The following is a 23,762-nucleotide window of genomic DNA, read 5'->3' on the forward strand; positions in this document are numbered from 1 at the left end:
CCCCGCTGTAGTTCCCCAGGCGTCCACAGAGGGGCGCGCCCGTCAACACAATTCCAGCCGACGTACGGGCGCGGTGACGCCACGCTCACGTCGCGTCACTCCATTTCCTGGTCGGCGTGACGTGTACTTTGTCAACAAAGTGGCTGGTCGCGTTCCGAACGAGACTTGAGCGCTCTCTTCGAGTTCTTCAACGACTTCGAGGTCTTTCCTTTGCTTTGCTCCTTTTTTTTTAATGGCGGCGTACGCGCTTGTTGCGCTTCTTGTGCTTTTTCTTGTTCCGCTGTGCCGGACGCTCGCGGTTGTGGCGACGGAACCGAGCGGCACCGCCTGGAGAAACAGCAGCGGCGGCAGCAGCGGCGGCGGTGGCGGACCGGAAGTGATGAGGGGCTTCTCGGTTGACTCGGCCATGGTCCAGCGAGCTTTGTACGTGCTCGTCGCCATCAGCGCCTTTGGACTTCTCTACTTCCTCGTCAGGGCCGTGCGGTGAGTGAGTGAGTGAGTGAGAGAGAGAGAGAGAGCAACACTAACACTGCAAGCATGGCTTGTGGCCACATGCTCTCCAAAAAGTCCCCCAAATAGAATTATTTACTTCATGCTCATTCAAATATTTATCAAATATTCCCTGAAATGTTTCCTCAAATGTTCACTCTTTACGAAAATATTGAGAATTCCCTAAATGTTGACCAAAATGTTTGGGCAGGTGTGAGGCGAGGAGCGCCAAGTTGAGCTCTTTTGCTTAACGACGGAATCATGAAAGAAGGATTTGTTTTCATTTTCAAGCCTTTTTTCAGTGTGTGAATTTTTCATACATTTCATTTGTCGTCATGACACCTTTGCCTTGAAACTGTCTGACTCGCTCGCGTCAAACATTTTGGATCTTCCACAAGCTTCTCTCAATAGTCGGCAGCGATTTTGGCCCCCTTCCTCCTGACGCAGCTGCTGTAACAGAGCCATTATTGTGGTATTTATGTCATAACTGTAGAAAGAGAAACCAACGAAACATACATGAGGTTGACTTGTTTCTTCTTGCGATGTGTAGCGTGAAGAAGCCGTCCCACAGGAAGAAGTACGGCGTGCTGGCTCACTCCGAGGACGCCGTGGAGCTGACGGCGGCCGCCGCCAGCGACGACGACGACGACACGCTCTACGAAGCTCGCTCCCTCCGCAGGTCAGAGGTCACATCATGACGCCGCACGGCCCACATCACTCTGACCTTTGACCCCAAACCACGTGTGTGTTCAGATGAGTGCGGCGGCGAAGATGATTGACGGCGGACGACTTTTTGGTCACCATCACTTTTCTTTCCTTTATTTTCATTGTTTTTTTTTTGTGTTCTATTGTAATTTTTGCAATTGTTTTAATTTATTTTCTAAATTAGTTTTATTTTGTATGTCTTTAACTTTTTTCATTTTTTTGCTGCTGTTGTTTTTCCAAAGAGGAGCCGGAACCGGCGGACTGTCACAGCTCGTGATCGGTCTAACCACATTTGCCCGTCTCGGTGACGAGCATTATGGCTAATGTGGACTACGTATTTTTATTTCACTTTTTTTTTTTTTTTTTTTTTTTACTGGGGGGAGGGTTCATGGTGACGGGTGTAATACTGACATTAAAGCAGCAGGTGTCATTTGGACCAAAATGTTAATGTCAATTAAAAGGATACCTTTGTATTCTTCAACATTCTTTTTTTTTTTCCTTTTTCATATTTGTAGACCACAGATGTCATGTTTATCAATAATAACACGTTTAGACAGTTTGGCAGTGTCTAGAAGATTCATATTTTATGTGTGGATCATTTTCATATTTGCTTAATAATGGTAGAGACACTTGTATATTAAAAAAAAATAATTCTTGTCGTAGCCTTGGTTTTCCTCTGAGTTCAAATTTGAGGCAATTCTGATTGACAGCGCAAATGGTGTCTAAAAATGCTGCGAGTTGCACAATTTGTGCTTCAAACTCTGCAAATGATCCCAACTAATCATTCAAGCCGTTACACGATGGTAGGAACTGTAAAGACACAATTGTGACACGTTGACAAACTCCTATCCGTTCATACCCGAGCAATAACAGCATTCGTTATTGATCGAACGATATGCAAATGGTGTTTTTTTTTTACGAGCGGACACCAGCCCGATCGCACGTCGCGTATCGACAAACACCGGAACGGTCGGATTCCTAAAATGATTTTTCAAAACAACACACATATGCCAGCTGCCATTTTTACCTTGATTGACAGAGAAACTGACAAGCCCCGCCTTCATATAGAAAGCTGCCATTCGAATTACACAAATGCTCCCTTTCAAATGAAAAGCACAATTAGGATGGCAAGAATACAACCTTTCAAATGAAAACAACTGGAGTAGGATACTTGCAAAGAGCCTTTCGAATTAAAGTCACCCGAGGACACATAAATGCCGGTTTTCAAGTTGAAACCACTTCCTTGGGGAGGAGCCTAAAAACAGCCTTTCAAATTTCAAATTAAAAGCACTTTATTAAGATAAGCGTAACACACCCTTCAAATGAAAAGCGCTGTAGTGGGATTTCAAATTAAAAGCACTTTGTCAGTGTTCATCAGAGTTTGGGCAGCTGTCTGAGGCGAGTGCGGTCCAGAACGTTCCCCACGGGGCCGGCGGCGTCCTCGTCGTCGACGGCCATCTCGGGCCCCGGCTCCCGAGTCGTCCGATTCCGCGGGAGGGGATCGGCGGGTCCGGCGGCGCCGAGACCTCGGCGCAGACCGTGTCGCCCCAAGTACGCGCCGGTGGCCAGCGACATGTTGCTAAGCGACGGCGGCCAGGGGGCGGGGCCGACTCGCGAGCCGTCGACGTATCGCAGACAGAGGGCGCTGGCGTCTGCGCCGGATGCCGACGGGGGGGTGACGCTGTGACACACGGGCCCCAAAAGTTAAACACCCGAAAGGTCAAACGCCCTGGAATTCAAACAACTAAAAGTCAAGCAGATGATGACCCTGCTGTGGTGCGACTCAGAGGGTCACGCGATGTAACAATGACATCGTCGTCATCTGTGGTCACGTGACCTGCGGCGCACCTGCGTTCCCGTGGCATCGTCGTCGTCGTCGTCTCTCGGCCGCCACGACGCTCGTTCGGGCGGCTCCTCGTCGGCTGCCGCGCTTCCCGTCTGCCGCTCGTCTGCAACACAAACGCTCGTCACGCGGCTCGTAGCGGCCAATCGCACGCCTGTTATTAGTTTTGCTAACTTACACATTAGAACTTCATTACTTATCACGGTTAGACGTGAAACTTATCAGGTTAAAAGGTGAAATTTATCACATTAAAACATTAACTTTGTCACATTATAATGTGATACTGAACTTATAACATTAAAGGGCCCGTATTTTACCAAACCAACTTTTTCTAGTATTTGGGATGTAGATCTCCGCCTACGTCTGCGCTGTCGACATAACAAACACGGAGGCAAGCAATCAGTGCAAAGGGGGCGGGGTCTTAGCCAAATATGGACAAAGCGGATACAAATGTGGCTCAAACAGAAGCAGCCTTTTGTGGACAGTCGATGGCAAAACCGAGGTGTTTTTGGGAAATGAAATTGACACTTTTATACAAAGTCCATATTAGAGAGCCACTCACAAAACACGGGACTTTTAAAACCTAAAATTCAGCACGTTAAAAATGATCACATTACAACGTGATAACTTTTTTTTTTTTTTTTCCCCTGGCGTGGCAGCAATTCACTTGAGTAGAAAAGACCTTCCTTTCTCTATTTCCTGTGTTCCAGATGCATGCAAAGCGCCCCCCACTGGCCAGGAGGCAAATTGAGTCAGAGGAATCCATATTGAATCGTGGAAGGAAATATTGCGGGGCATCAATGATGCCAGCCTGAACCTCACCTTAACTTCACCTCTTGCCCGAAGTGAGCTGCCGACAAACACTCTGGCATGTGTGTGCGCGCGGTCGGTTACCGTGAGGTGGCCGTAGAAGCCGCACGCCGCCTGGCCTGGCGTCCGCTGGTCGTCCGCCGCCTCGCCTGGCGTCCGTTGGCCGTCCCCCGCCTCTCCTGGCCTCTGCTGGCCGTCCCCCGCCTCGCCTAGCGTCCGCTGGCCGTCCCCCGCCTCGCCTGGCCTCTGCTGGCCGTCCGCCGCCTCGCCTGGCCTCTGCTGGCCGTCCGCCGCCTCGCCTGGCGTCTGCTGGCCGTCCCCCGCCTCGCCTGGCGTCTGCTGGCCGTCCCCCGCCTCGCCTGGCGTCTGCTGGCCGTCCCCCGCCTCGCCTGGCGTCTGCTGGCCATCCCCCGCCTCGCCTGGCGTCTTCTGGCCGTCCGCGCTGGAAGGCAAATGGGCGATGGTCAAAATGGTCGTCCGGCCTCAAAATGGCCAACGGCCTCACCTGCGATGGCTGTCGGCGGGGCCGCGAGCCTCCCGGCCTGTGACGCCACCGTCCTCGGGGCAGAGCCCCGAAGGGGGAGGAGGCGGCGCTCGCGAGGGGGGGGAGGATGCTGGAGGGTGAGGTGCAGGCAGAGTCTGAGACCCCCACAGGAGACTGGCACCTGGAAAACAAACAAAAAAAATAAATCAAATCCATCGTGAACAAGATCAAGAGTTCACATCAGTCTCACCTGTTGCCACGGCGACACTGCTGGAGGTGGTCTTGGCCTTGGAGGGTGGCGGTCCCGCCTGAGCCTCCAGCAGCTTCTGGACCTGAACACGCCCACAAGAAAACACCAGGCAGACTCTTCAACTGATTTTCACATTTCCAGATTTTTGGGGGGGCGTGGTTAAAACCCTAACTCTAACCCAGTAACGCATGCTGGCACGAGTTGCGAAACTGCCACCTGCTAGCTGGCTAGCATTGCCTACACCCTGAAAATGCACCTTTAGAGCGCCTCATTGTCAGCTGTGAGTGTGCGCAGGTAACGGAGTGGTGCAGGCTTTGAGGGGCGATATTGGCAGCTCAAACGTGTAGGCAGAAAAAGATTTCAGACGTAGTGCTGCGTGACAAAACGGGGCGTGGCATTTCAGCGCATCCAGTGGACACGCCCACAGCGTTCCAGTGCAAGCCAATGCTTGAATTTTCACCTTTTTTACTTGGCCATTGTTTTTAGCATTTAAATTTGGCAGGCTTGTTAACAACACTCTTCTTGGTGCCGTGTCAAACTTGTTTTCCCTTTTCACACCCCAAAAGTCAAAGCACAAAGAGTCCAACACCCCAGAAGTAAAACAACTCAAACATTGAACAGCCCAAAAGCCAAACGCCTCAGAAGTTAAACCCCCAAAAGAACAACTCCTACTTGTCAATCACAAACTAACCCCACCCAACCTCCCCGCCCAAGGGTTCGCGCAACACCTGACAACTTCCTGTTGAATGATGTCACTTCCTATTACCTGAACCTGCAGGAGGCGTAGCTGCCGGTCTTGCCGGAAGAGGAGCTCGTGGGTGTCACACGATCCCGCCAGCCAGGGAGGGGACACGGGTGAGGGGGGGCGGTGGGGTGACCCGGGGCCCGGGGCCCGGGTGGAGGGGGGAGGGTCAGGCGGGGGAGGGCTGAGGACCACAGGCGTGCAACGGGCGGTCCGGCGAGATGGGTGGGAGTCGGGGGTGCTGTGGAGGGGAGGGGGAGCGGGGGCGGCGCTTCCCGGGGGAAGCGCCGGGCAGCGGGCCCAGTCGGCGTCCGGCCGCGCGTCACGATCGGACGAGAAGCTGCCGTCGATCAACAGAGAAAGCTCCGGAACCGCCGGCTGAACTCGAGGAGCCTGAAAACAAAGACGAGCGGCGCCGTACGTTACGCGAACAAAATCCAAACAGACGGCAGATGGCGCCGACCTCCGCTGACCTCACTGACCTGCTGAGCGGGAACGTGAGGACGGGGCGAAGGTCGCGGCGAGCCGTCGTCGACCTCCACGCCGGAGTCTCGCTCGCAGATGGCCGCCGCCGTGTGGCTGCCACCTCTACCGACAACACACACGCGAGCGGAGATGCTAACCCCTACCGTCGCCTCTTAGGAGCATTCTGAATATTTTGTCAGCAACATTTGCGTCTCAGACAAAACAAACGCGCACCGCTAGAAACCACTCACGCAGCTGCCGCCGCCTGTCTGGTTTCATTGTGAAGAGCCAAATAGGAAATGCAGCGGGTGCACAACCTTTGAATCTTTTGAGTACGTCTAAACGGGTCCCTCTGCTGGTCACTTTTAATATTGCAGTTGATTCACTGTAGATTGCAGAACACCAACATCGCAGCAGACCAGAATTGAGTATTGCGCATGCCAGCGGCGTCGCGAGGCCTATTTTAAGGGCCCTTTTGTGTTCATGGGGAAGGTTCATTGTCCTAGCCTAAATATTGCCCCCCCCCACCCCCCCCAATCAACAATTAACTTATGGGGTAAAATTAAGCCACCCAAAAAGTAAAAACCTTACGACGCCCCTGGCGTGCACGCACATCGTGATGATAATGCGCAAAGAAAATATCGTGCAGCCCTCATACAAGTACATCTTAATAAACGAGAATATAATTATTCTCATTGAAATAAATGAGAAATTGTGCAAGACAAGCCTGCAGATAGGATAGATGTGATTTATTGGCCGGAAAATGCAAACGGGTCACGAAGACCTGAAGCCTGACACAGTTCCGCCGCAACAAGAAATCACACGGAAAGAATGCGGTTCCGCTCGTGTCGTCCGTTTCCTAGCGTCGCTCGCCGCTTCTTTTCAAAAATCGGAAACGCGGACTATTTTTGCAGCAGTGTTGTTTGTGGAAGCGGTGCACATCAGCGAGGACGTGCATTCAAATACAAAATGGAAAGATTCAAAGCAACTCCTTCCAAAGAAGAAATGGATCAGCCAAACAATCAAATAAGACTAAAGTCCAGCATCTCACCTGCTGAAGGAACTCGTGCGAGCATCTTGGAAGACTTGGACCTGTCCCATGTGACCTTCTGGACTCAGCTCAAACTCCAAAGTCTGACCTTCCGCCGGCGCCACCTGCTGACCACGAGACACTTTCCCCTTTCAGGCCTTCACGCATCCTCCTCCTGTTCCGACTCACCTGGTGCAGCGTCACGCACCGGGAGGCGCTCAGCAGCCGGCAGTCCGGCGGACCAGAACCCGAACGTCGACACCGGAAGAAGTCCGGGGCCGTGAGCTCGGAGGGGAAGATGACGAGCAGGAAAGCGCCGTCGTCCGACAGAACTCTGAGAAGAAGACAAAGCCAAACGCTGGCGGCACTTTCCACGCTTCCTCCACTTCCTGTGACATCACCAACCTGTCTTGGAGGGCGGAGCCAAAGAGGAATCGGAGGCACCAGGCGCACACGTGAGGGTTCCGCACCCGGGTCACGCCGCTCAGCCAGCTGTCACGTGACCGGAAGTACATTAGCGTCGCATCCACGCAAGCTCCGCCTCCTGACGGAATCGCCAGCTGGCGTGTGCGGGGGGGCTGCCGCTAAACGCTATTTACATAATCGATTCAGCTGTTCATTATTTACCGATTCATCGATGAATTGGATTTCAAAAATATATCATAATAATAATAATCACTTCATTCCAAAACACACATTTCAAATCGCAGATGAAGCGGACAATATTAACCAACATTGACTTGTGAGAGGACGAAACGGAGTTAAGTTCAATTGTAATTGAATTTGATCATCGATCAATAACGCTAAAGACATAGGCCACTGAATTTCCTTTTGAATTATTGAGGTTTTGAATTATTGGCAGTCGTTTGTATTGCTTTTCAAACTTTTCATGACACGGCGTCTTTATGTTTTGCGAAGATGCCCATTGCATTTTTGGATAGATCTCCTTTTTCTCTCATTGCCTAAACGGTCCTTGTTTGTCACTCGAGGCGTCTTTCGCGTCACGGGTTCGGGGATTTCCGCCACAACAGACCCCAACCACCTTACGGCCACAGCTCTGGTCGGCCGCCTCCGCAATAGAGGCGCGGAACATGGTCCACTCGGACTCAATGCCCCCCCCCCCCCCCCCCCCCCCCCCCCTACCCCGAGATGTACGTGAAGTTCTGCCGGAGGTGGCAGTTGAAACTCCTTCTGACAGGGGATTCTGCCAGACGTTCCCAGCAGACCCTCACGATACGTTTGGGCCTGCCGGGTCAGACCGGCATCTTCCCCCACCATCGGAACCAACTCACCACCAGGTGGTGATCGGTTGACAGCTCCGCCCCTCTCTTCACCCGAGTGTCCGAGACGTGCGGCCGCAAGTCCGATGACACGACCACAAAGTCGATCATCGAACTGCGACCAAGGGTGTCCTGGTGTGCACACCCTTATGCTTGAACTTTGTGTTCGTTATGGACAATCCGTGATGAGCACAGAAGTCCAACAATAGAACACCTCTCGGGTTCTGATCGGGGGGGGGGGGGCCGTTCCTCCCAATCACGCCCTTCCAGGTCTCACTGTCGTTGCATTGAACATTGAAGTCCCCCAGCAGAACGATGGCGTCCCCAGCGGGAGCGCGCTCCAGCACCCCCTCCCCCCATGGTGCATTTAAAGTACTCTGACAAGTAGTTTATCGAAAATGTTACTTGAGTAAATATAAGTGAGTAAATGTAGCGCGTTACTACCCACCTCTGCAATTTGGGGGTTTGCAAGTGTCTTTGCCGTCATTGATGTGGAAATGCTGTTTGGACGTGTGTGTGCGCGTGTGTGTGACTTACACACCAACCAGCGGCAGTTTGGAGGCTGTGGGGTCAGACTCCATCAGCAGAAGCAAATGTCTGCTCTGATTCATCGTCAAAAACCTACGCACGCACACACACACACACGTTGAACATACTGGACCGCATGTGCGTCCGCGTGGTCGGTTGCGGGGGTCCTCACCCTCGCCGGCGGCCACCGGGCGTGTGGCTCTTGCGCGACGGCGCGGGCACGAAGGGGACGGGGCGGACCGGCCGGACGTCCAAGCGGACGGACGGCCAAACGGACGACCAGCCCAGCGAGAAGTGCGCGGCGCCTCCCTGCTGCTGGCAGCTCACGCGACCTTTGACCCTCATCAGCTGACACAGATCCAGAGGCTGCCGGCCGCTCACGTGAGCCTGCACCGCCTGACGCGCGCACAGGAAGAACTGCAGCGGTGCCTCAACTCAACACTTTCAGTTTCAGTCAATTTTGCAATGAACTGAAATGCCATTCACACACTCCAAAATCGGTGGGTTCGGTTTTCAATACGGAAACAAGGCGCTGGTTGTCTGAATAATGTTTTTTGTTTTCATAAAGTGTCATTACTCGGGCCCGATCGATATTGGTCCTTTTAACAATAATCACAATCGGCTGGAGTCCTGCCGATTAAAGGGCCGCAGCGTTTTACGTGCGTGTGTAACAGTAAATGCTGTTCGGCGTCAGAATCAGGCAGAATGGCGTCCTTGCCCTGTTTGTCCACGAGATGGCGCTCCGACTCCATTCAATCCAATAATGCCTTTGACACACATTTCTTGATGGGGAAACTTTTTCAAAAAGTTTTCAATAAGAAAAATCTCGGCCTCCGTTCCAGTTGTGCTGTCTCTGCGGCCGTCGTAAATTTCAAATGCAACCCTGTCAAAGTTGACAAGTTTGATCTCGGAGAACGGCGGCTCGGGTTTTTATTTTCAAGTCATAACTTAACGGCCAAGAAAATCAACAAGAAGAAATGCGATTGAACGTTAAAGGTCGTTAAACGTTGCTTCTATTCTGCATGCATTTATGGCCAAAATCTGAACCGAAATTCATCACTTGGTTCTTTGTTTTTGGCCCGAAGTCAGCTGGGTTAGGCTCCGGCGCCCCGCGACCCTGAACAGGATGAGCGCTATCGAGAACGGATGGATGGATTTGTCAAATGAATCATTTTTTCTACCAAATATCGGAATCGGCCTAAAAAAAAAAAATCATCAGTCGGGCGCTAGTAGTTACTGTACGTCGGGACGAGCCGAAAGTCAAACAACAACTGTGGCGTTGTATGTGCCTTAGAGGGGCGTGGCCGTGTAGGTGACAGAAGGGGCCGGAGTCAAGTCGGTCAGGCCAACTCGGCCACAGCGTCCTGGCGTGAGTGGTGGCCTACAGCAGTTCGCTTAGTATTTGCGTGTTTGACTGTTTGTCCCGATAAACGGCGACTGTGGCTCTCCTTGTCCGCATGTCGGGGCATTCCAGTACCTTTACCGATTCATTTTTCGTTTTCTCATCACTCCGGCAGCCGCCGCGTGCTTGATGTTCGCTGGGAACAAAAAATTGGCCTCGAAACACAAAGCAAAAAAGCAAAACAAAAAACACCAGGTGAGGGCTTGTACTGTGAAAAACCGGTCAGCCAAGGTACGGATGATGCAGAGTCCTCTGGCAATATGGAGCAGTTTGAGATGACTAACAGAGCGATCATCTTCTACAGTGACCATTGTGCGAATGGTGCAGACTTCAAGAAATCTAAGCCGTTTCAAGTGACTAGTAGTGCGATAACGGTAAAGACATGGCCCACTGAGTTTCCTTTTGAAAATCAATTCATTTGACGGATATGATTGATGAGTTGAATGATTGTCAGTTGTTAGCCATCAAAACAGTTTCTAAGAAAAAAAACAACTTTGAAATCCAAAATGTCATTCCCGTTAGGTGACCCAAGTCCCAGTTTGATGATTTGCAACACCTGAAGGGGTTAATGACATTTTTGGATATACGGGATTTTGTTTCGATTCCTTCATTTTTATTTTCCAAGAAAACTAACAAATGCATATTCGTGTTCAAAGAGCTCCTTTGGGGTTTTTTTTTGTTTTTTTTTTACAAATGTCACTCGAGCCGTCTTTAGCGCATCGCAGGGACCTGTGAAGAGGCAGCCGACGGGCAGGACTTACAGAGAAGGAGCGCCCGAGGTCGGCCTCTGAACGGACGGTGTCTTCGGAGGTCCTCTGGCCAGATATCAAACAAGGAACCAGGACGCCGCCCGGCAGCGGGGCGACGGGAACGCGGCCCGAGGCGCCGGCCTGCTCTCGACCCGGATCGAAGCGGTCCAGCGTCACGGTGACGCCCTCCTCGTCTGAGGACGGCAGAGGACACGCGGGACGCCGCCATTAACGCTTGCTACGTGAAGCGAGAGACTCTAGGTGGCGCTGGAGGAGGGCGTGTGCGCGCTAAGAAGGTTACAGCGGGATGACGAGGAGAATGTGGTGCAGCGTGTTTCAGATATCTGCTCGGCGTGTCATCGTGGTGCAAAATCCCGCCCAAAATCAAGTCGCACAAAAGATCTAAAAAAAAAAAAAAAAAAAGCTGAAAATCCAGAACAGTCGAGAAGTAAAGTAATTGACATCCGTCAGTCTGGAAAAGGTTACAAAAGCCATTTGTAAAGCTTTCGGATTTCAGCGAACCATCGGGAGAGCCATTATCCTCACATGGAGAAAACATGGAAGAGTGGTGAACCTTCCCAGGAGTGGCCGGGCTACAAAGATTACCCCAAGAGAACACCAAGGACTCAACCGGGAGGCCGCAAAGGAACTCAGGACAACTTGTAAGAACCGCAGGCCTCCCTTGCCTCAGTTAAGGTCAGAGTTCAATGACAACAATAAGCAAGAGACTGGGCAAAAATGGCATCCATGGCAAACCACTGCTGACCAAAAAGAACATAAAGGCTTGTCTTACTTTTGCAAAAAAAAAAAAAAAAAAACATTGAATGATTGGGAGAATATTATGTGGACTGACGATATGAAAGTGGACCTTTTGGGAAGGTGTGCGTCTCATTACATCTGAGGTAAATGAAGCACAGCATTTCAGAAAAAGAACATCCGACCAACAGTCAAACATGGTAGTGGTAGTGTGATGGTCTTGGGCTGCTTTGCTCCTTCAGGACCTGGACCACTTGCTGTGATTGATGGAACCATACATTCTTGAATAAGCGGGGATAAAACGACAGTAAGCGTTTTCGGAATTGCTTTCTCCCCTCCCAAAAGAGAAACCACAAAAAAAATAATAATTCCAAGAAATTGGGGAAAGGAAAAAAATAAAAATAAAACACGAATCGGTGAACTCGAGGGTGCCGAACCAGGAGAATGCGGGGGAGTCCTGTACAGCTCTTCACACACACAACACAACATCCAAAGTCTGACCTGCATCCACGGCCACAGAGCCCAGGAAGAAGCAGTGAACATGTGACGCTCTGCACTGGCGGACATGACGCTGAGCCAGACGAAGAGCCTTCTCATGCAGCAGGAGGCGGGGCATCCTGCGCGCGCGCACGCACACGCACACACACACACACAGAGAGAGAGAGAGAGAGAGAAAGAGTGAGAACCCGTTTCTGCTTTTTCCTCCTCAAAACTTTGTAACCTTACGGGGGGTCAATGTTATCCGATTAGTGGCGACGTGACGCGAGCATCGCTCAGCGTTTACCTGCGAGAGCAGAGTTGGAGGCAGAGCTTCTGTCCATCCGGGCGAGCATCCCACAAAGATGCTCTGGATTTGGGGAAGCTGAGCGCCGTGAGGGACCTTCCCGCGGGTCTACACGGTTCCAAACAAGTTGGAGTTCAGCTCTCACTACTAGATTTGACTGACGCGATTGCTGCTAACATTCGCTCACCTTCCTCTCACGTTGTCGGGACTCAGGACTTGATGGAAAACATCCGCCGGCAGAGCCTGGAGATTTACCGGGCAGCTCATGGCTGTGAGCGGACACTTTGGCACAAGCTTTCGGTCGGCCGTCGGTTTGCCGCTAGCCGCGTTAGCTCCTAGCCGTCTCGCCTCCGTGTGTTTGCTTGTCAGAGCACTCAACCGTCGACGAAGATGGGATGGAAATCAACGTAGAGTGACGTCAGTAACGTTCGGGCTCCAAAATATTGTGTTCTCGTTGTGGTTGAGGCAATCTGAGCGGGAAAAAGTCGAACAGCCGAACGGGACGCACTTTGACAATCGCGCTCTTGCACACCCTGCCGGCGGGGACATAGATATGACGAAGTAGATAGGACACGCCTCTTTTGAGCTGCGTGCTTTCGCCGATGCTAAGCTAGGCGGGTCAACGTCGTCAGCGCATTCCGTGTGTGTGAACGGCAAGAAAACCGAAAGACTGAAAGGATGCCGGCACATTGTGCTGCATACGGTTGCGGTCAACGCCGTACAACTGCGACAAACCTTTCCCACGTAAAAATTGCTGGTTGGCTTTTTTCAAATGTTGTGTATTCACAACACACGATTTGAAGCTGACAAAAAAGTAAACCTCATGAAAATCGGTAGAGAAATGAGCAAGTTACGACTTAATTCCAATGTCCATGCTTTGCCTTTGATGGGAACGTCGACCTCTCCAACATGGCCGCCACGTAGACATGTCGATTCACCGGGTTGCTACAACGCGCTGGTGTATATTCATATCTATGGCGGCCAAGCCGGAAATAGTGGCGGCCAATAGAATGCTATGTTGCTGCAGCCCTGACCAATAGTTGCCGCACGGTCTCCGGACTCTTTGCCAGTGGAAAGAAGAAGAAATCCCCACAGCGCCCCCTATGGAGCCCCCTTTCTGAATCGTCAGCGGCTCTGAATGAAGAACCAAGAGTGACAAAATTAAAATGCAAAGGTATTTTACAGTACTTACTTACAGTTAAATACAAACCCAATTCCAATGAAGTTGGGACGTTGTGTTAAACATAAATAAAAACAGAATACAATGATTTGCAAATCATGTTCAACCTATATTTTTAATTGAATACACTACAAAGACGAGATATTTAATGTTCAAACTGATCAACTTGATTGTTTTTAGCAAATAATCATGAACTTGGAATTTTATGGCTGCAACACGTTCCAAAAAAGTTGCGCCAGGTGGCAAAAAAGAGTGAGAAAGTTGAGGAATGCAACACGTGTTTGTAACATCCCACAGGTGAAGAGGCTCATTGGGAACAGGTGGGTGCCATGATTGCTTCCCTCAATTGCTCAGTCATTCACAAGCAAAGATGGGGCGAGGTTCACCTCTTTGTGAACAAGTGCCTGAGAAACGCCGCCGGCTTCTCTGGGCCCGAGTGCATCTAAGATGGACCGATGAAATGTGGAAAAGTGTTCTCTGGTCCGTCGAGTCCACATTTCAAATTGTTTTGGGAAATTGTGGCTGTCATGTCCTCCGGACCAAAGAGGAAAATAACCATCCGGGACTGTTATGGACGCAAAGTTCAAAAGCCGGCATCTGTGATAGTATGGGGCTGTGTTAGTGCCAATGGCATGGGGAACTTACACATCTGTGAAGGCACCATTAATGCTGAAAGGTACATACAGGTTTTGGAGAAACATATGCTGCCATCCAAGCAAAGTATTTTTCATTTCAGCAAGACAATGCCAAACCACATTCTGCGCGTGTTACAACAGCGTGGCTTCGTAGTAAAAGAGGGCGGGTACTAGACTGGCCTGCCTGCAGTCCAGACCCGTCTTCCATTGAAAATGCGTGGCGCATTATGAAGCGTAAAATACGACAACGGAAACGCCGGACTGTTGAACAACTGAAGCTGTACATCAAGCAAGATCACAGCCTGCCTGAATGGATGTGTGCGCGGTCTCTTGAAGCATCTGCCTCACTTGCCTACCCTGACCGCACGTCACTGCTCTTGCACTTTGCGGTAGCTTTTATTCTGTTTATTTCTCTTAGCTCAGCAAACACTGTTTGACAATACTCAGTGTACGCTTTAAACACTCTTTTCACTATCTATCTATCTATCTATCTATCTATCTATCTATCTATCTATCTATCTATCTATCTATCTATCTATCTATCTATCTATCTATCTATCTATCTATCTATCTATCTATCTATCTATCTATCTATCTATCTATCTATCTATCTATCTATCTATCTATCTATCTATCTATCTATCTATCTATCTATCTATCTATCTATCTATCTATCTATCTATCTATCTATCTATCTATCTATCTATCTATCTATCTATCTATCTATCTATCTATCTATCTATCTCTCTATCTATCTATCTATCTATCTATCTATCTATCTATCTATCTAATCTTTTACAGAAGTTTTTTTTTTTCTTCTTCTTGATTTTGTTTACAGTTTTACAGAAGGTCTGTCTCGATGCCAAGAAAGCTCGTCTTCCAGCGCTCAAACGATTGGTGTCCGAGTTTGGACCCTCGGCCAATCGGCTGTCAGCTCAGGTTAGACACGCCCACGAGTTATACCAAGTGTTCAATCAAAGACGTCGTAGCGCCAGACACCATTTTGTGGGCGGATACCAGGAGACGGTTGCCGCTGGCCTTTATTTATGTATGTTTTTTTTTTTTCCTTGGTTGTCGACGGCGGGAACCTGTTGCTGGTTGGCACGCTTGGCACTTCCGTGTTGGGAGATGGACGGGTGAGTTGACGCTCACGTCAGTGACACATATAAACATATTTAGGAGCAAAAGCAAACTAATTGCGTCGAGGTAGCTTTTTCCTCATTAACGTGTGTTTGTGCGTTTAGTCGGTGGCTATGCTAAGCTAGTGGCGCTAGCTGTTAGCCGCCTGAGGCTTCCCCAGTTGAAAACGAATAAAGGTTAATTTCACGTCCTTCATTCGAGTGAGTGTGACTGCGATGCACTCGGCGTTATTCTGTTGTTACCAACACGATATTTGTATCATTTATACATGTAAAATTGACTCCCGTGTTGACATGTTAGTGAGCTCTATTGGCCCCGCCCACGTGACGTCATCGGGCCAGTTTGTCTTCAAATGCGGAAACCGACCACAAATGTGTTTCGTTGTTTTCGACAGCTTCTGGTGCAAAGCTCACATTTTACACGAAAAGAGATGAAGGAGCGCGCTTCGTATGGTAAATGACGTTTAACACGTATTAAAATTTCTCAGTCATTGGAAGATTTCCATTGTTGTGTATTCACACTGTCGGTCTCCATGGAAACGCGGTGACGGCGGACAGGGTGCCAGCGCACAGCCGATCGTGCGCTCTTGACTCTTTCCAAACTTGCTAAGAGTCCTTGCTTCGGTTGTAGATCGTCGATCGCGATTACAGTAATCTGTGGTCGCAATTCTTGCCAGGACCCACTTGTGCCCTCAGGGGCCACCGCACTTCTATCCGGCCGTCCCGGTGAGGCGTATTCGCAATGTGTGGAATGGTCACATTCCAAAGAAAACAAGGCCACTCAGTGGAAGAAAAGCTGTGATGACGTGTAGAAAAGAGAATGGGGCGACAATTACACAACAAACTAAACCTGTTTTTGACGTCATCACAGCACGACAAACGCGCTAATCGGCTACGCCAGCTGCTTGCTTGAGAGGGGACCCATTGTGAAGGGGCAAATTTATAGAGCCATCAAACAGACCCAAAACAAGTCATCAGAGAAAAGAGTTTCGCTAGCAAGCCGGACAATGGTTTAAAAAGAATAGCGGAGTATGTGAAGTCCGGCTTCAAAATGGCCAAGATTGGTCTGTTCTTTGAGCTTGCAGACGCAGTGGGCGTGTCGCTGGGTGCCCTGAAAATCCCGCCTCCAGATGTCAATCAAATACTTCTATCTGCGGGGAGAGGAGCGATGCACAGCAGGCGCTTTCACGGGCCGCAGGGAGTCATTCTGCTCCTTTTGTGTCCGTTGAAATCCAGCGGGCCGTTAATCGACGGAGGGACTCGTCAGACGCTCGCATCGTGAGGAGGAGGGGGCGTGATCGTCCGTGGTGCACGCGTCGCGAGTTGCGGCCGCACACGCATGGTGCCCCCCCCTCCCCCGCCCAGCCCTCCTCCTCGCCCGCGACGCGAGCGTCTGACGAGTCCCTCAGTCGAGTGAGCGGCCGACGAACCGTACTCGAACCGCTGTTGGGCTGGCGGATCCCGTACGGTTCGCCGCTGCCTCGCAACACAACGCGCGTGCGGCTAGATAACGGCAAACACATTGCATTTCAGGTAAGATGTAGTTTTTCGAGTTGTGGACTTACTTTGATGGCAAACTGCACGCTACACTAGTAGAACTAACCCTAGCGTGAAGGCGAGGGTGGCACTGGACCACAGGGAACTTGAATACTTCCTGAGGAAACCATTCTTCTCATTTGTGCCCCACAGAACAGACTCACTGGCATCTTGGATCAGATGAGCGCTTTTCCTTGGGATTAGCGTCCAGGTCGCCAGACCGATCGCCGCTGGCAGGGAAGTTCAACGGTAAGGTTTCGTCACACACACACGCACATAATAGCAATGTGACAAGATTTGTCCAAAATGACAGCCAGGCAAAATGCTGACTGAATGAGTGACCACTTCAACCTGAGTTCAACATATCAAATATTTAGAAAATTTGATGATAGGGCTGGCAAATAAATCACTAACGATATGAATCGCCACAGACACATGATCAATATCAATACATTCCACAGAAAAAAAACTAAATCGGGAAGTAAGGCAAAAAAAAAAAATACACCCGTTGCAACTCGCCAGGAAGCGATGATGACTGCACACACGCACGCACGCACGCACACACACACACACATTGTAGTTCATTGGCGTGCTGCGCCTTTAAATGCTCTCTCTCTCTCCCTCCCTCCTGCGCTCCTTCCCTCCCCCCTCTCTCTTGCTCGCCCCCCACCCTGTTGTGCTCCTGGCATGCAGCAGGCTGTGTGTGTGTGTGTGTGTGTGTGCGTGTGTCTCGTCAGCGTTTACGTTTCAAAAACTTTAGCTGTACAAGTCTATTAAAAGGCAAACTTGCACTCAACAGTACGCTATTGTGTACAGACACACAGTGACAACATTTGCACCCCACATGACCTTCACTTCTTTGTTCGTATTGTTCTGCCAGCCGATCTGCTTTTGTGTGATTCCGCTTCATCCCGTTTGCGTGAATGGCTCGCGTCTTCTGCAGAGGTATCTCCGTAACGTCTCCGGCGTCCACAGCTTCAAATTGTTTTAAACATTCTTGGCTCCTGTTATTGTGTGTGTGTGTGTGTGTGTTCATTGTTAGCTGTTGTTTGGTTGACTGTGGCGTGTTCCATCGTACTCTTGATGCTGACTATGTGCTTGTGTTGAATACACAACTTGTCATTCTGTTTGTTATATGCTTAGTTTTTGAGTAAATTCCAACAGGTCGTTACAATTTACAGCTTGAAGCCTCTTTTTTGACAAATATTTACTCATTATATCAGCCGAACTGCTGCTTGTTGTCAAGTGAGTATGTGGGGCCACCTCGCAAGTCAAAGCAAAACTCATACGTTCTTGCTCAAAAATAGTGGCACCCCAGGGGTCGTAACGTAATAAGTCATAACCCTAACCTAACCCATTTCTGTTCCCCAAAAGGCCGATTGAAAATCTGGTGCATAAACACCTTCAAATTGGAGTTAAACAGAAGAACTTGATTCTTTCTCGACGTAGCACCTCGACCGTTTCGTTTCGTCTGCTACTCGGGGTCCTCCTCCGATTGGCTGACAAGTTTCAGTTTAAAATATCCACCAATAAGCTGGTGCAGGCCAAAATTCCCAGGGAGTGCTTCTCCAAGTGGACGCGTCAAAATGCGCGTGACGCTACAAACGGCGTCCGTGTGCGGGCAGTAGAATAGCTCAAGTACTTCCCGTCGTGCTCACCATGTTTGGCACCCTTGAAGTTTTAAAGTGAGCTCCGATTGAAATGACAAATACATTTCATGTTACAGCTACTGACCTCTGCTATTGAAATACAGTGGTATGTATTTATAATTTAGACCATAATTTGATACACTCTCGCTGCCATGTTTTAGCGTGCGCAAAGCATTCTGGGAATGATGACGTAGAATGGCTGTTGCAAAATTGTTACGTTGCTGCTCTCTGCGGAGGTAAGCTAGCCACTTGCGAGCAACTTTTATCGTCGCTTTTGGATGCAATTTCCAATCAGGACGGAATGGAAAAAAGGAGGTAACCATTCATAGCTTTCCCAAAGAGAGAAAGTTGAGGAAACGGTGGGAGGATGCGGTCGGAAGAGTTGAGCTGCGGAAAGATCCGCCCAGATTCTTTCTTTTTATTCTTTCCTCACAAGGAGCCTAAACGGCCGCGTGACAAGCCAAAGCCAAGCAGAAAGACGCGAAAGACAGAAGGCGCTGGCCGCGTACCTTGGTCAGCCCACTTTAGCAGTAGCTACAAATTCACCGCTGAATATGACCAACTCCGAGTTTCTTCACACCCGTCATCTTCATCCTCATTTCTCGTTTCTTCCTCTCTCTCTCTCTCTCTCTCTCTCTCCATTTGTTTTATACAGGGTGCTTAGCACACCTGCCTCACAGTTAGGAGGACCCGGTTTCTTACCTGTGTGGAGTTTGCATGTTCTCCCCATGCCTGCGTGGCTTTTCTCCCAAAAGCATGCATGCTACGTTAATTGAAAACTGAATTGTCCGTAGGTGTGAATGTGAGTGCGAATGGTTGTTTGTTTATACAGTGGTTACAGAATGTATTCAGACCCCCTTCAATTTTTCACTCTTTGTTATATTACAGGGGGCACGGTGGCCGACTGGTTAGAGCTGAGTTCTGAGGACCCGGGTTCAATCCCGGGCCCCGCCTGTGTGGAGTTTGTATGTTCTCCCCGTGCCTGCGTGGCTTTTCTCCGGACACTCCGGTTTCCTCCCAAACCCCCAAAAACTTGCATAAATTGGAGACTCTAAATTGCCCGTAGGTGTGACTTTGAGTGCGAATGGTTGTTTGTTTGTATGTGCCCTGCGATTGGCTGGCGACCGGTTCAGGGCGTACCCCGCCTCTCGCCCGTTGATAGCTGGGATGGGCTCCAGCGCGCCCGTGACCCGCGTGAGGAGAAGCGGCTCAGAAAATGGATGGATGGATGTTATATTGCAGCCATTTGCTAAAATCATTTGTTCATTTTTTTTTCCCCCTCATTAATGTACACCCAGCATCCCATATTGATAGAAAACAACGGAATTGTTGACATTTTTGCAGCTTTCTTAAAAAAGAAACCTTGAAATATCACACAGACCCTTTGCTCAGTATTTCGTAGACGCACCCTTTTGAGCCATTCCTCCTTGCAGAGCCTCTCCAGTTCTGTCAGGTTGGATGGTGAACGTTGGTGGACAGGCATTTGTAGGTCTCTCCAGAGATGCTCAATTGGGTTTAAGTCAGGGCTCTGGCTGGGCCATTCAAGAACAGTCACGGAGTTGTTCTGAAGCCACTCCTTCGTTTTTTTTTAGCTGTGTGCTTAGGGTGATTGTCTTGTTGGAAGGTGAACCTTGGGCCCAGCCCGAGGTTCAATATATGAGTGTCACAGCAAAGGGTCTGAATACTTATGGCTGTGTGATATTTCAGTTTTTCTTTTTTAACAAATTTCAACAATTATTTTTTTTCTGACAATATGGGGTGCCGTGTGTACATTGAGGAAAAAAATGAACCTAAATGATTTTAGCAAATGGCTGCAATATAACAAAGAGTGAAAAATTTAAGGGGGTCTGAATACTTTCCGTACCCACTGCGTGTGCCCTGCGATTGGCTGGTGACTGGTTCAGGGTGTATCCCGCCTCGAGTCAGCTGGGATAGGTTCCAGCATGCTCGCGACCCGCGCGAGGGTAAGCGGTACGGAAAATGGATGGATGGATTATTATCCAGGTCATCCAAAAAATGAAGGGGTGCCACTAACGGTGAGCACGACTGTATCAAGTCATCAAATGTTTTTCTTGAATGTATTGTTATGGAGGATTTTAGAGGCATTTGAAGTGCTCATTCCATGTTTTTTTTGTTTGTTTTTTTCTTTTAGAAAATTGCACTACGAAGCGTTGCACCCTCCTCCTCATCACCATAATGCCCAGCTGACGAGGTCGCTGCAGAAAGTCGGGGTGCTTCAAAAGCCAGTGATGTGATGGAAGCGGACTCAGGGCCCGTTTCAGTGTTTTTTTATTAAGGGTGGGTCAAAATATTCATGTATCGGGTATCTCGTCAACAATCATCAACATTTTTTGCCGATTTTCTGATGGATGTTACGGACCAAACCAGGAACTGCATCATCATCAATTTACGTTTGTGTATTTTCTGCACTCTTAAGTTGAAACAATGTCCTGTTTTTCAACAAAGATTTGGACATTTTTATTAAAAATCCAATTAAAAAAATAATGGACAGATGAATTGGGAATTCAAATAATTGTTGTTTATTCAAATAATTTGATCAGCATGATTTTGACGTGTTGTCACATTTGCCGCAGGACCTGACGCCTTTCCGCGGTGACGAGTATCATGACCACCACAGGTCAGCATTCTCCTCTTCCTCCTCCTGCCGTCCTGACTTAAAGGAGCCGATGCTAAGCTCCTCCTCTGTGCCCTCAGTAGGCAATGGCAACGATAACAAGCAGTTCAAAGGTGACCCCAGGGGTCTCGGGATACCATCCAGGGTGGTCCACATCCGCAAACTTCCCGATGACATCGTGGAAGCGGAGGTCATCGGCCTCGGCGTTCCCTTCGGAGACATCACCAACCTCCTCATGCTCAAAGCCAAGAACCAGGTGCGTATGTATGGATGGAATACATTAGATGTGCAACCATTCGTCCATACAGCAACAGCAAATAGATTATCAAATGAATTGACAACAATTTAGATAATTGATTGATCGTTTAGAGACATTGTGAACTTCAACTTGTCCGAATTCTCTGATTTCAGCCTCTCAGCAGTAAATATTCTCTGATTTGAGTCGTCCTCCATGAAAGCAGACTGATTATATTTTGTGTTGCATCAAAATAAGACATTTACAAACATCTGCTTTTACTTTGTAAAACAATGATCATTATTTTTGCCAATTTTCTGACAGTAACTGAATACTGATCAATTTATGGAAAAAAATAGTAGTCAGCTTAATGTGTTATGAAAATAATGGCAATTTGCAGCCGTAGTGCGACTAACGTGTAATTGACGTAGTTGAACCTGAAGCCGCTTCCGAAGTGGAAATCAAACTAGTACTTCGGTCGCATGAATCAGTACAGTAGCCAAGAAGTCACACTCACTTTCAAAAAGGTTGCGAGCCTATCCATCACCACTGCAAAAAGGAAGGGGCTCAGGGCTGATCCCTGATGCAGTCCCACCTCCACCTTAAATTTGTCTGTCACACCTACAGCACACCTCACCGCTGTTCTGCTGCCCTCGTACATGTCCTGTATTATTCTAACATACTTCTCCGCCACTCCAGACTTCCGCATGCAGTACCACAGTTCCTCTCTGGGTACTCTGTCATAGGCTTTCTCTAGATCTACAAAGACACAACGTAGCTCCATCTGACCTTCTCTGTACTTTTCCATCAACATCCTCAAGGCAAATAATGCATCTGTGGTACTCTTTCTAGGCATGAAACCATACTGTTGCTCGCAAATACTCACTTCTGTCCTGAGTCTAACCTCCACTACTTTTCCTCATTCATCAACTCCTCGAAGTATTCTTTCCATCTAGCGAGCACACTGCTGGCACCAGTCAACAATTTCCATCTCGATCCTTAATCACCCTAACCTGTTGCTCATCCTTTCCATCTCTAGCCCCCTGTTTGGCCAGCCTGTATAGCTCCTTTTCTCCTTCTTTAGTGTCCCACCTGCCATACATGTCATCCTGTGCCTCTTGTTTGGCCTTTGCCACCTCTACCTTTTCCCTGTGTCGCATCTCAATGTATTCCTTTCGCCTCTCCTCGGTCCTCTGTGTCCCACTTCTTCTTAGCTTTGTATGATTTCCTGTACTGTGAGGTTCCACCACCAAGTCTCCTTCTCTCCTTTCCTGCCAGAAGATACACCAAGTACTCTCCTGCCTACCTCTCTGATCACCTCGTCTGTAGCGGTCCAGTCTTCTGGAAGCTCCTCCTGTCCACCGAGAGCCTGTCCCATCTCTTCCCGAAAATCTGTACAACGCTTGTCCTGTCTCAGCTTCCACCACATGGTTATCTGCTCTGCCTTTGTCTTCCTAATCTTCCTCCCCACCACCAGTGTCATCTTGCGCACCACCATCCTATGCTGTCTAGCCACACTCTCCCCTACCACTACCTTACAGTCAGTAACCTCCTTCAGATGGCATCGTCTGCACAAGATGTAATCCACCTGCGTGCTTCTACCTCCGCTCTTGTAGGTCACCCTATGTTCCTGCCTCTTCTGGAAAAAAGTGTTCACTGCAGCCATTTGCATCCTTTTTGCAAAGTCTACCACCATTTGTCCCTCAAAGTTTCTTTCCTGGATGCCGTACTTACTCATCACTTCTTCATCACCCCTATTTCCTTCACCAACATGTCCATTACAATCTGCACCAATCATGACTCGCTCTTCGTCTACCTCCTTCCAGAATTTCTCTTTCTCCTCTAGGTCACATCACTCGATCTGATACTCTTTTCACCTCCAAGACATTCTTAGCCAACTCTTCTTTTAAAATAACCCCGAATCCATTTCTCTTCCCATCTACACCATAGTAAAATAATTATATGTATATGTGTGTGTGTGTGTGTGTGTGTGTGTGTGAGAGAAAGAGAGATGCAGAGTTTTCATTTCTCAAGTTAAAGGGTTCAGGGTTCAGTCCAAGTGAAGTCACGAGTCAATTCTGTTCAAGTTGAATTACAAGTCTAATAACATTCCATACTTGGCAAATCAAGATGATTCTGATTCAGTCAAGTCAAGGACTTGAGTCTGATTCGAGTCCAAGTCACGTGACTTGATTCCACACCTTGGCTGTAGACACATTGCACTCAATGTTTTTGTGAAATGATCGCAAACCATGGATATTCCGTCGTTTACGGACAGTCTCGTGGCTCTGTGTTACGGCGCCACCGTATTTCGGAACAGAGTGGTGCACTGACGGTCCGATTGGGAAAAATTGATCCCTTCCACAAGGCAGACATTTTGCTTCAACCTTTTTTTTTTTTTTTTGTCATGAAATTACTTAATCTCATCTATACATG

General features: G+C 49.0%; 3 protein-coding genes across 10 annotated transcripts in view; 2 read left to right on the plus strand and 1 right to left on the minus strand.

Annotated features, from left to right (window-relative positions):
• The first annotated feature begins 232 nt into the window (after positions 1 to 232).
• Positions 233 to 1,850, plus strand: fam174c (family with sequence similarity 174 member C). 2 transcript variants are annotated; one of them, XM_061780782.1, is made up of 3 exons: positions 233 to 483; positions 1,040 to 1,168; positions 1,243 to 1,850. In XM_061780782.1, the coding sequence occupies exons 1-3, from the start codon at positions 233 to 235 to the stop codon at positions 1,244 to 1,246; spliced, it is 384 nt and encodes a 127-aa protein (XP_061636766.1). In that variant the 3' UTR covers positions 1,247 to 1,850. The 2 variants fall into 2 exon arrangements, with proteins under 2 accessions (XP_061636766.1, XP_061636765.1); XM_061780781.1 differs by having other exon boundaries at positions 1,040 to 1,850.
• A 618-nt stretch (positions 1,851 to 2,468) lies between these two features.
• On the minus strand, positions 2,469 to 12,875 carry stil (STIL centriolar assembly protein). 4 transcript variants are annotated; one of them, XM_061780776.1, is made up of 16 exons: positions 12,505 to 12,875; positions 12,318 to 12,425; positions 12,035 to 12,150; positions 10,790 to 10,971; positions 8,799 to 9,022; positions 8,636 to 8,719; positions 7,224 to 7,310; positions 7,008 to 7,152; positions 6,840 to 6,943; positions 5,797 to 5,911; positions 5,348 to 5,716; positions 4,582 to 4,663; positions 4,353 to 4,512; positions 3,932 to 4,289; positions 3,043 to 3,143; positions 2,469 to 2,875 (listed from the first exon to the last, which is right to left on the minus strand). In XM_061780776.1, the coding sequence occupies exons 1-16, from the start codon at positions 12,582 to 12,584 to the stop codon at positions 2,569 to 2,571; spliced, it is 2,622 nt and encodes an 873-aa protein (XP_061636760.1). In that variant the 5' UTR covers positions 12,585 to 12,875; the 3' UTR covers positions 2,469 to 2,568. The 4 variants fall into 4 exon arrangements, with proteins under 4 accessions (XP_061636760.1, XP_061636762.1, XP_061636759.1 ...); XM_061780778.1 differs by having other exon boundaries at positions 5,806 to 5,911; positions 6,840 to 6,946; XM_061780775.1 differs by having other exon boundaries at positions 6,840 to 6,946.
• Positions 12,876 to 15,208: 2,333 nt separating this feature from the next.
• ptbp1b (polypyrimidine tract binding protein 1b) overlaps positions 15,209 to 23,762 on the plus strand; it is a 17,124-nt gene continuing 8,570 nt past the window's right edge. For 3 of the 4 annotated variants that reach the window (XM_061779482.1, XM_061779483.1, XM_061779484.1), the window contains exons 1-5: positions 15,209 to 15,268; positions 16,961 to 17,056; positions 20,609 to 20,754; positions 21,051 to 21,094; positions 21,172 to 21,347. In XM_061779482.1, coding sequence (XP_061635466.1) covers positions 21,082 to 21,094; positions 21,172 to 21,347 — 189 coding nt within the window. In that variant the 5' untranslated portion in view covers positions 15,209 to 15,268; positions 16,961 to 17,056; positions 20,609 to 20,754; positions 21,051 to 21,081. The remainder of the gene's footprint in view (positions 15,269 to 16,960; positions 17,057 to 20,608; positions 20,755 to 21,050; positions 21,095 to 21,171; positions 21,348 to 23,762) is intronic. The other variant, XM_061779485.1, reaches the window with a different exon arrangement.

This window comes from Phyllopteryx taeniolatus, chromosome 7 (assembly GCF_024500385.1).
Source record: "Phyllopteryx taeniolatus isolate TA_2022b chromosome 7, UOR_Ptae_1.2, whole genome shotgun sequence".
Classification (NCBI taxonomy): Eukaryota; Metazoa; Chordata; class Actinopteri; order Syngnathiformes; family Syngnathidae; genus Phyllopteryx; species Phyllopteryx taeniolatus.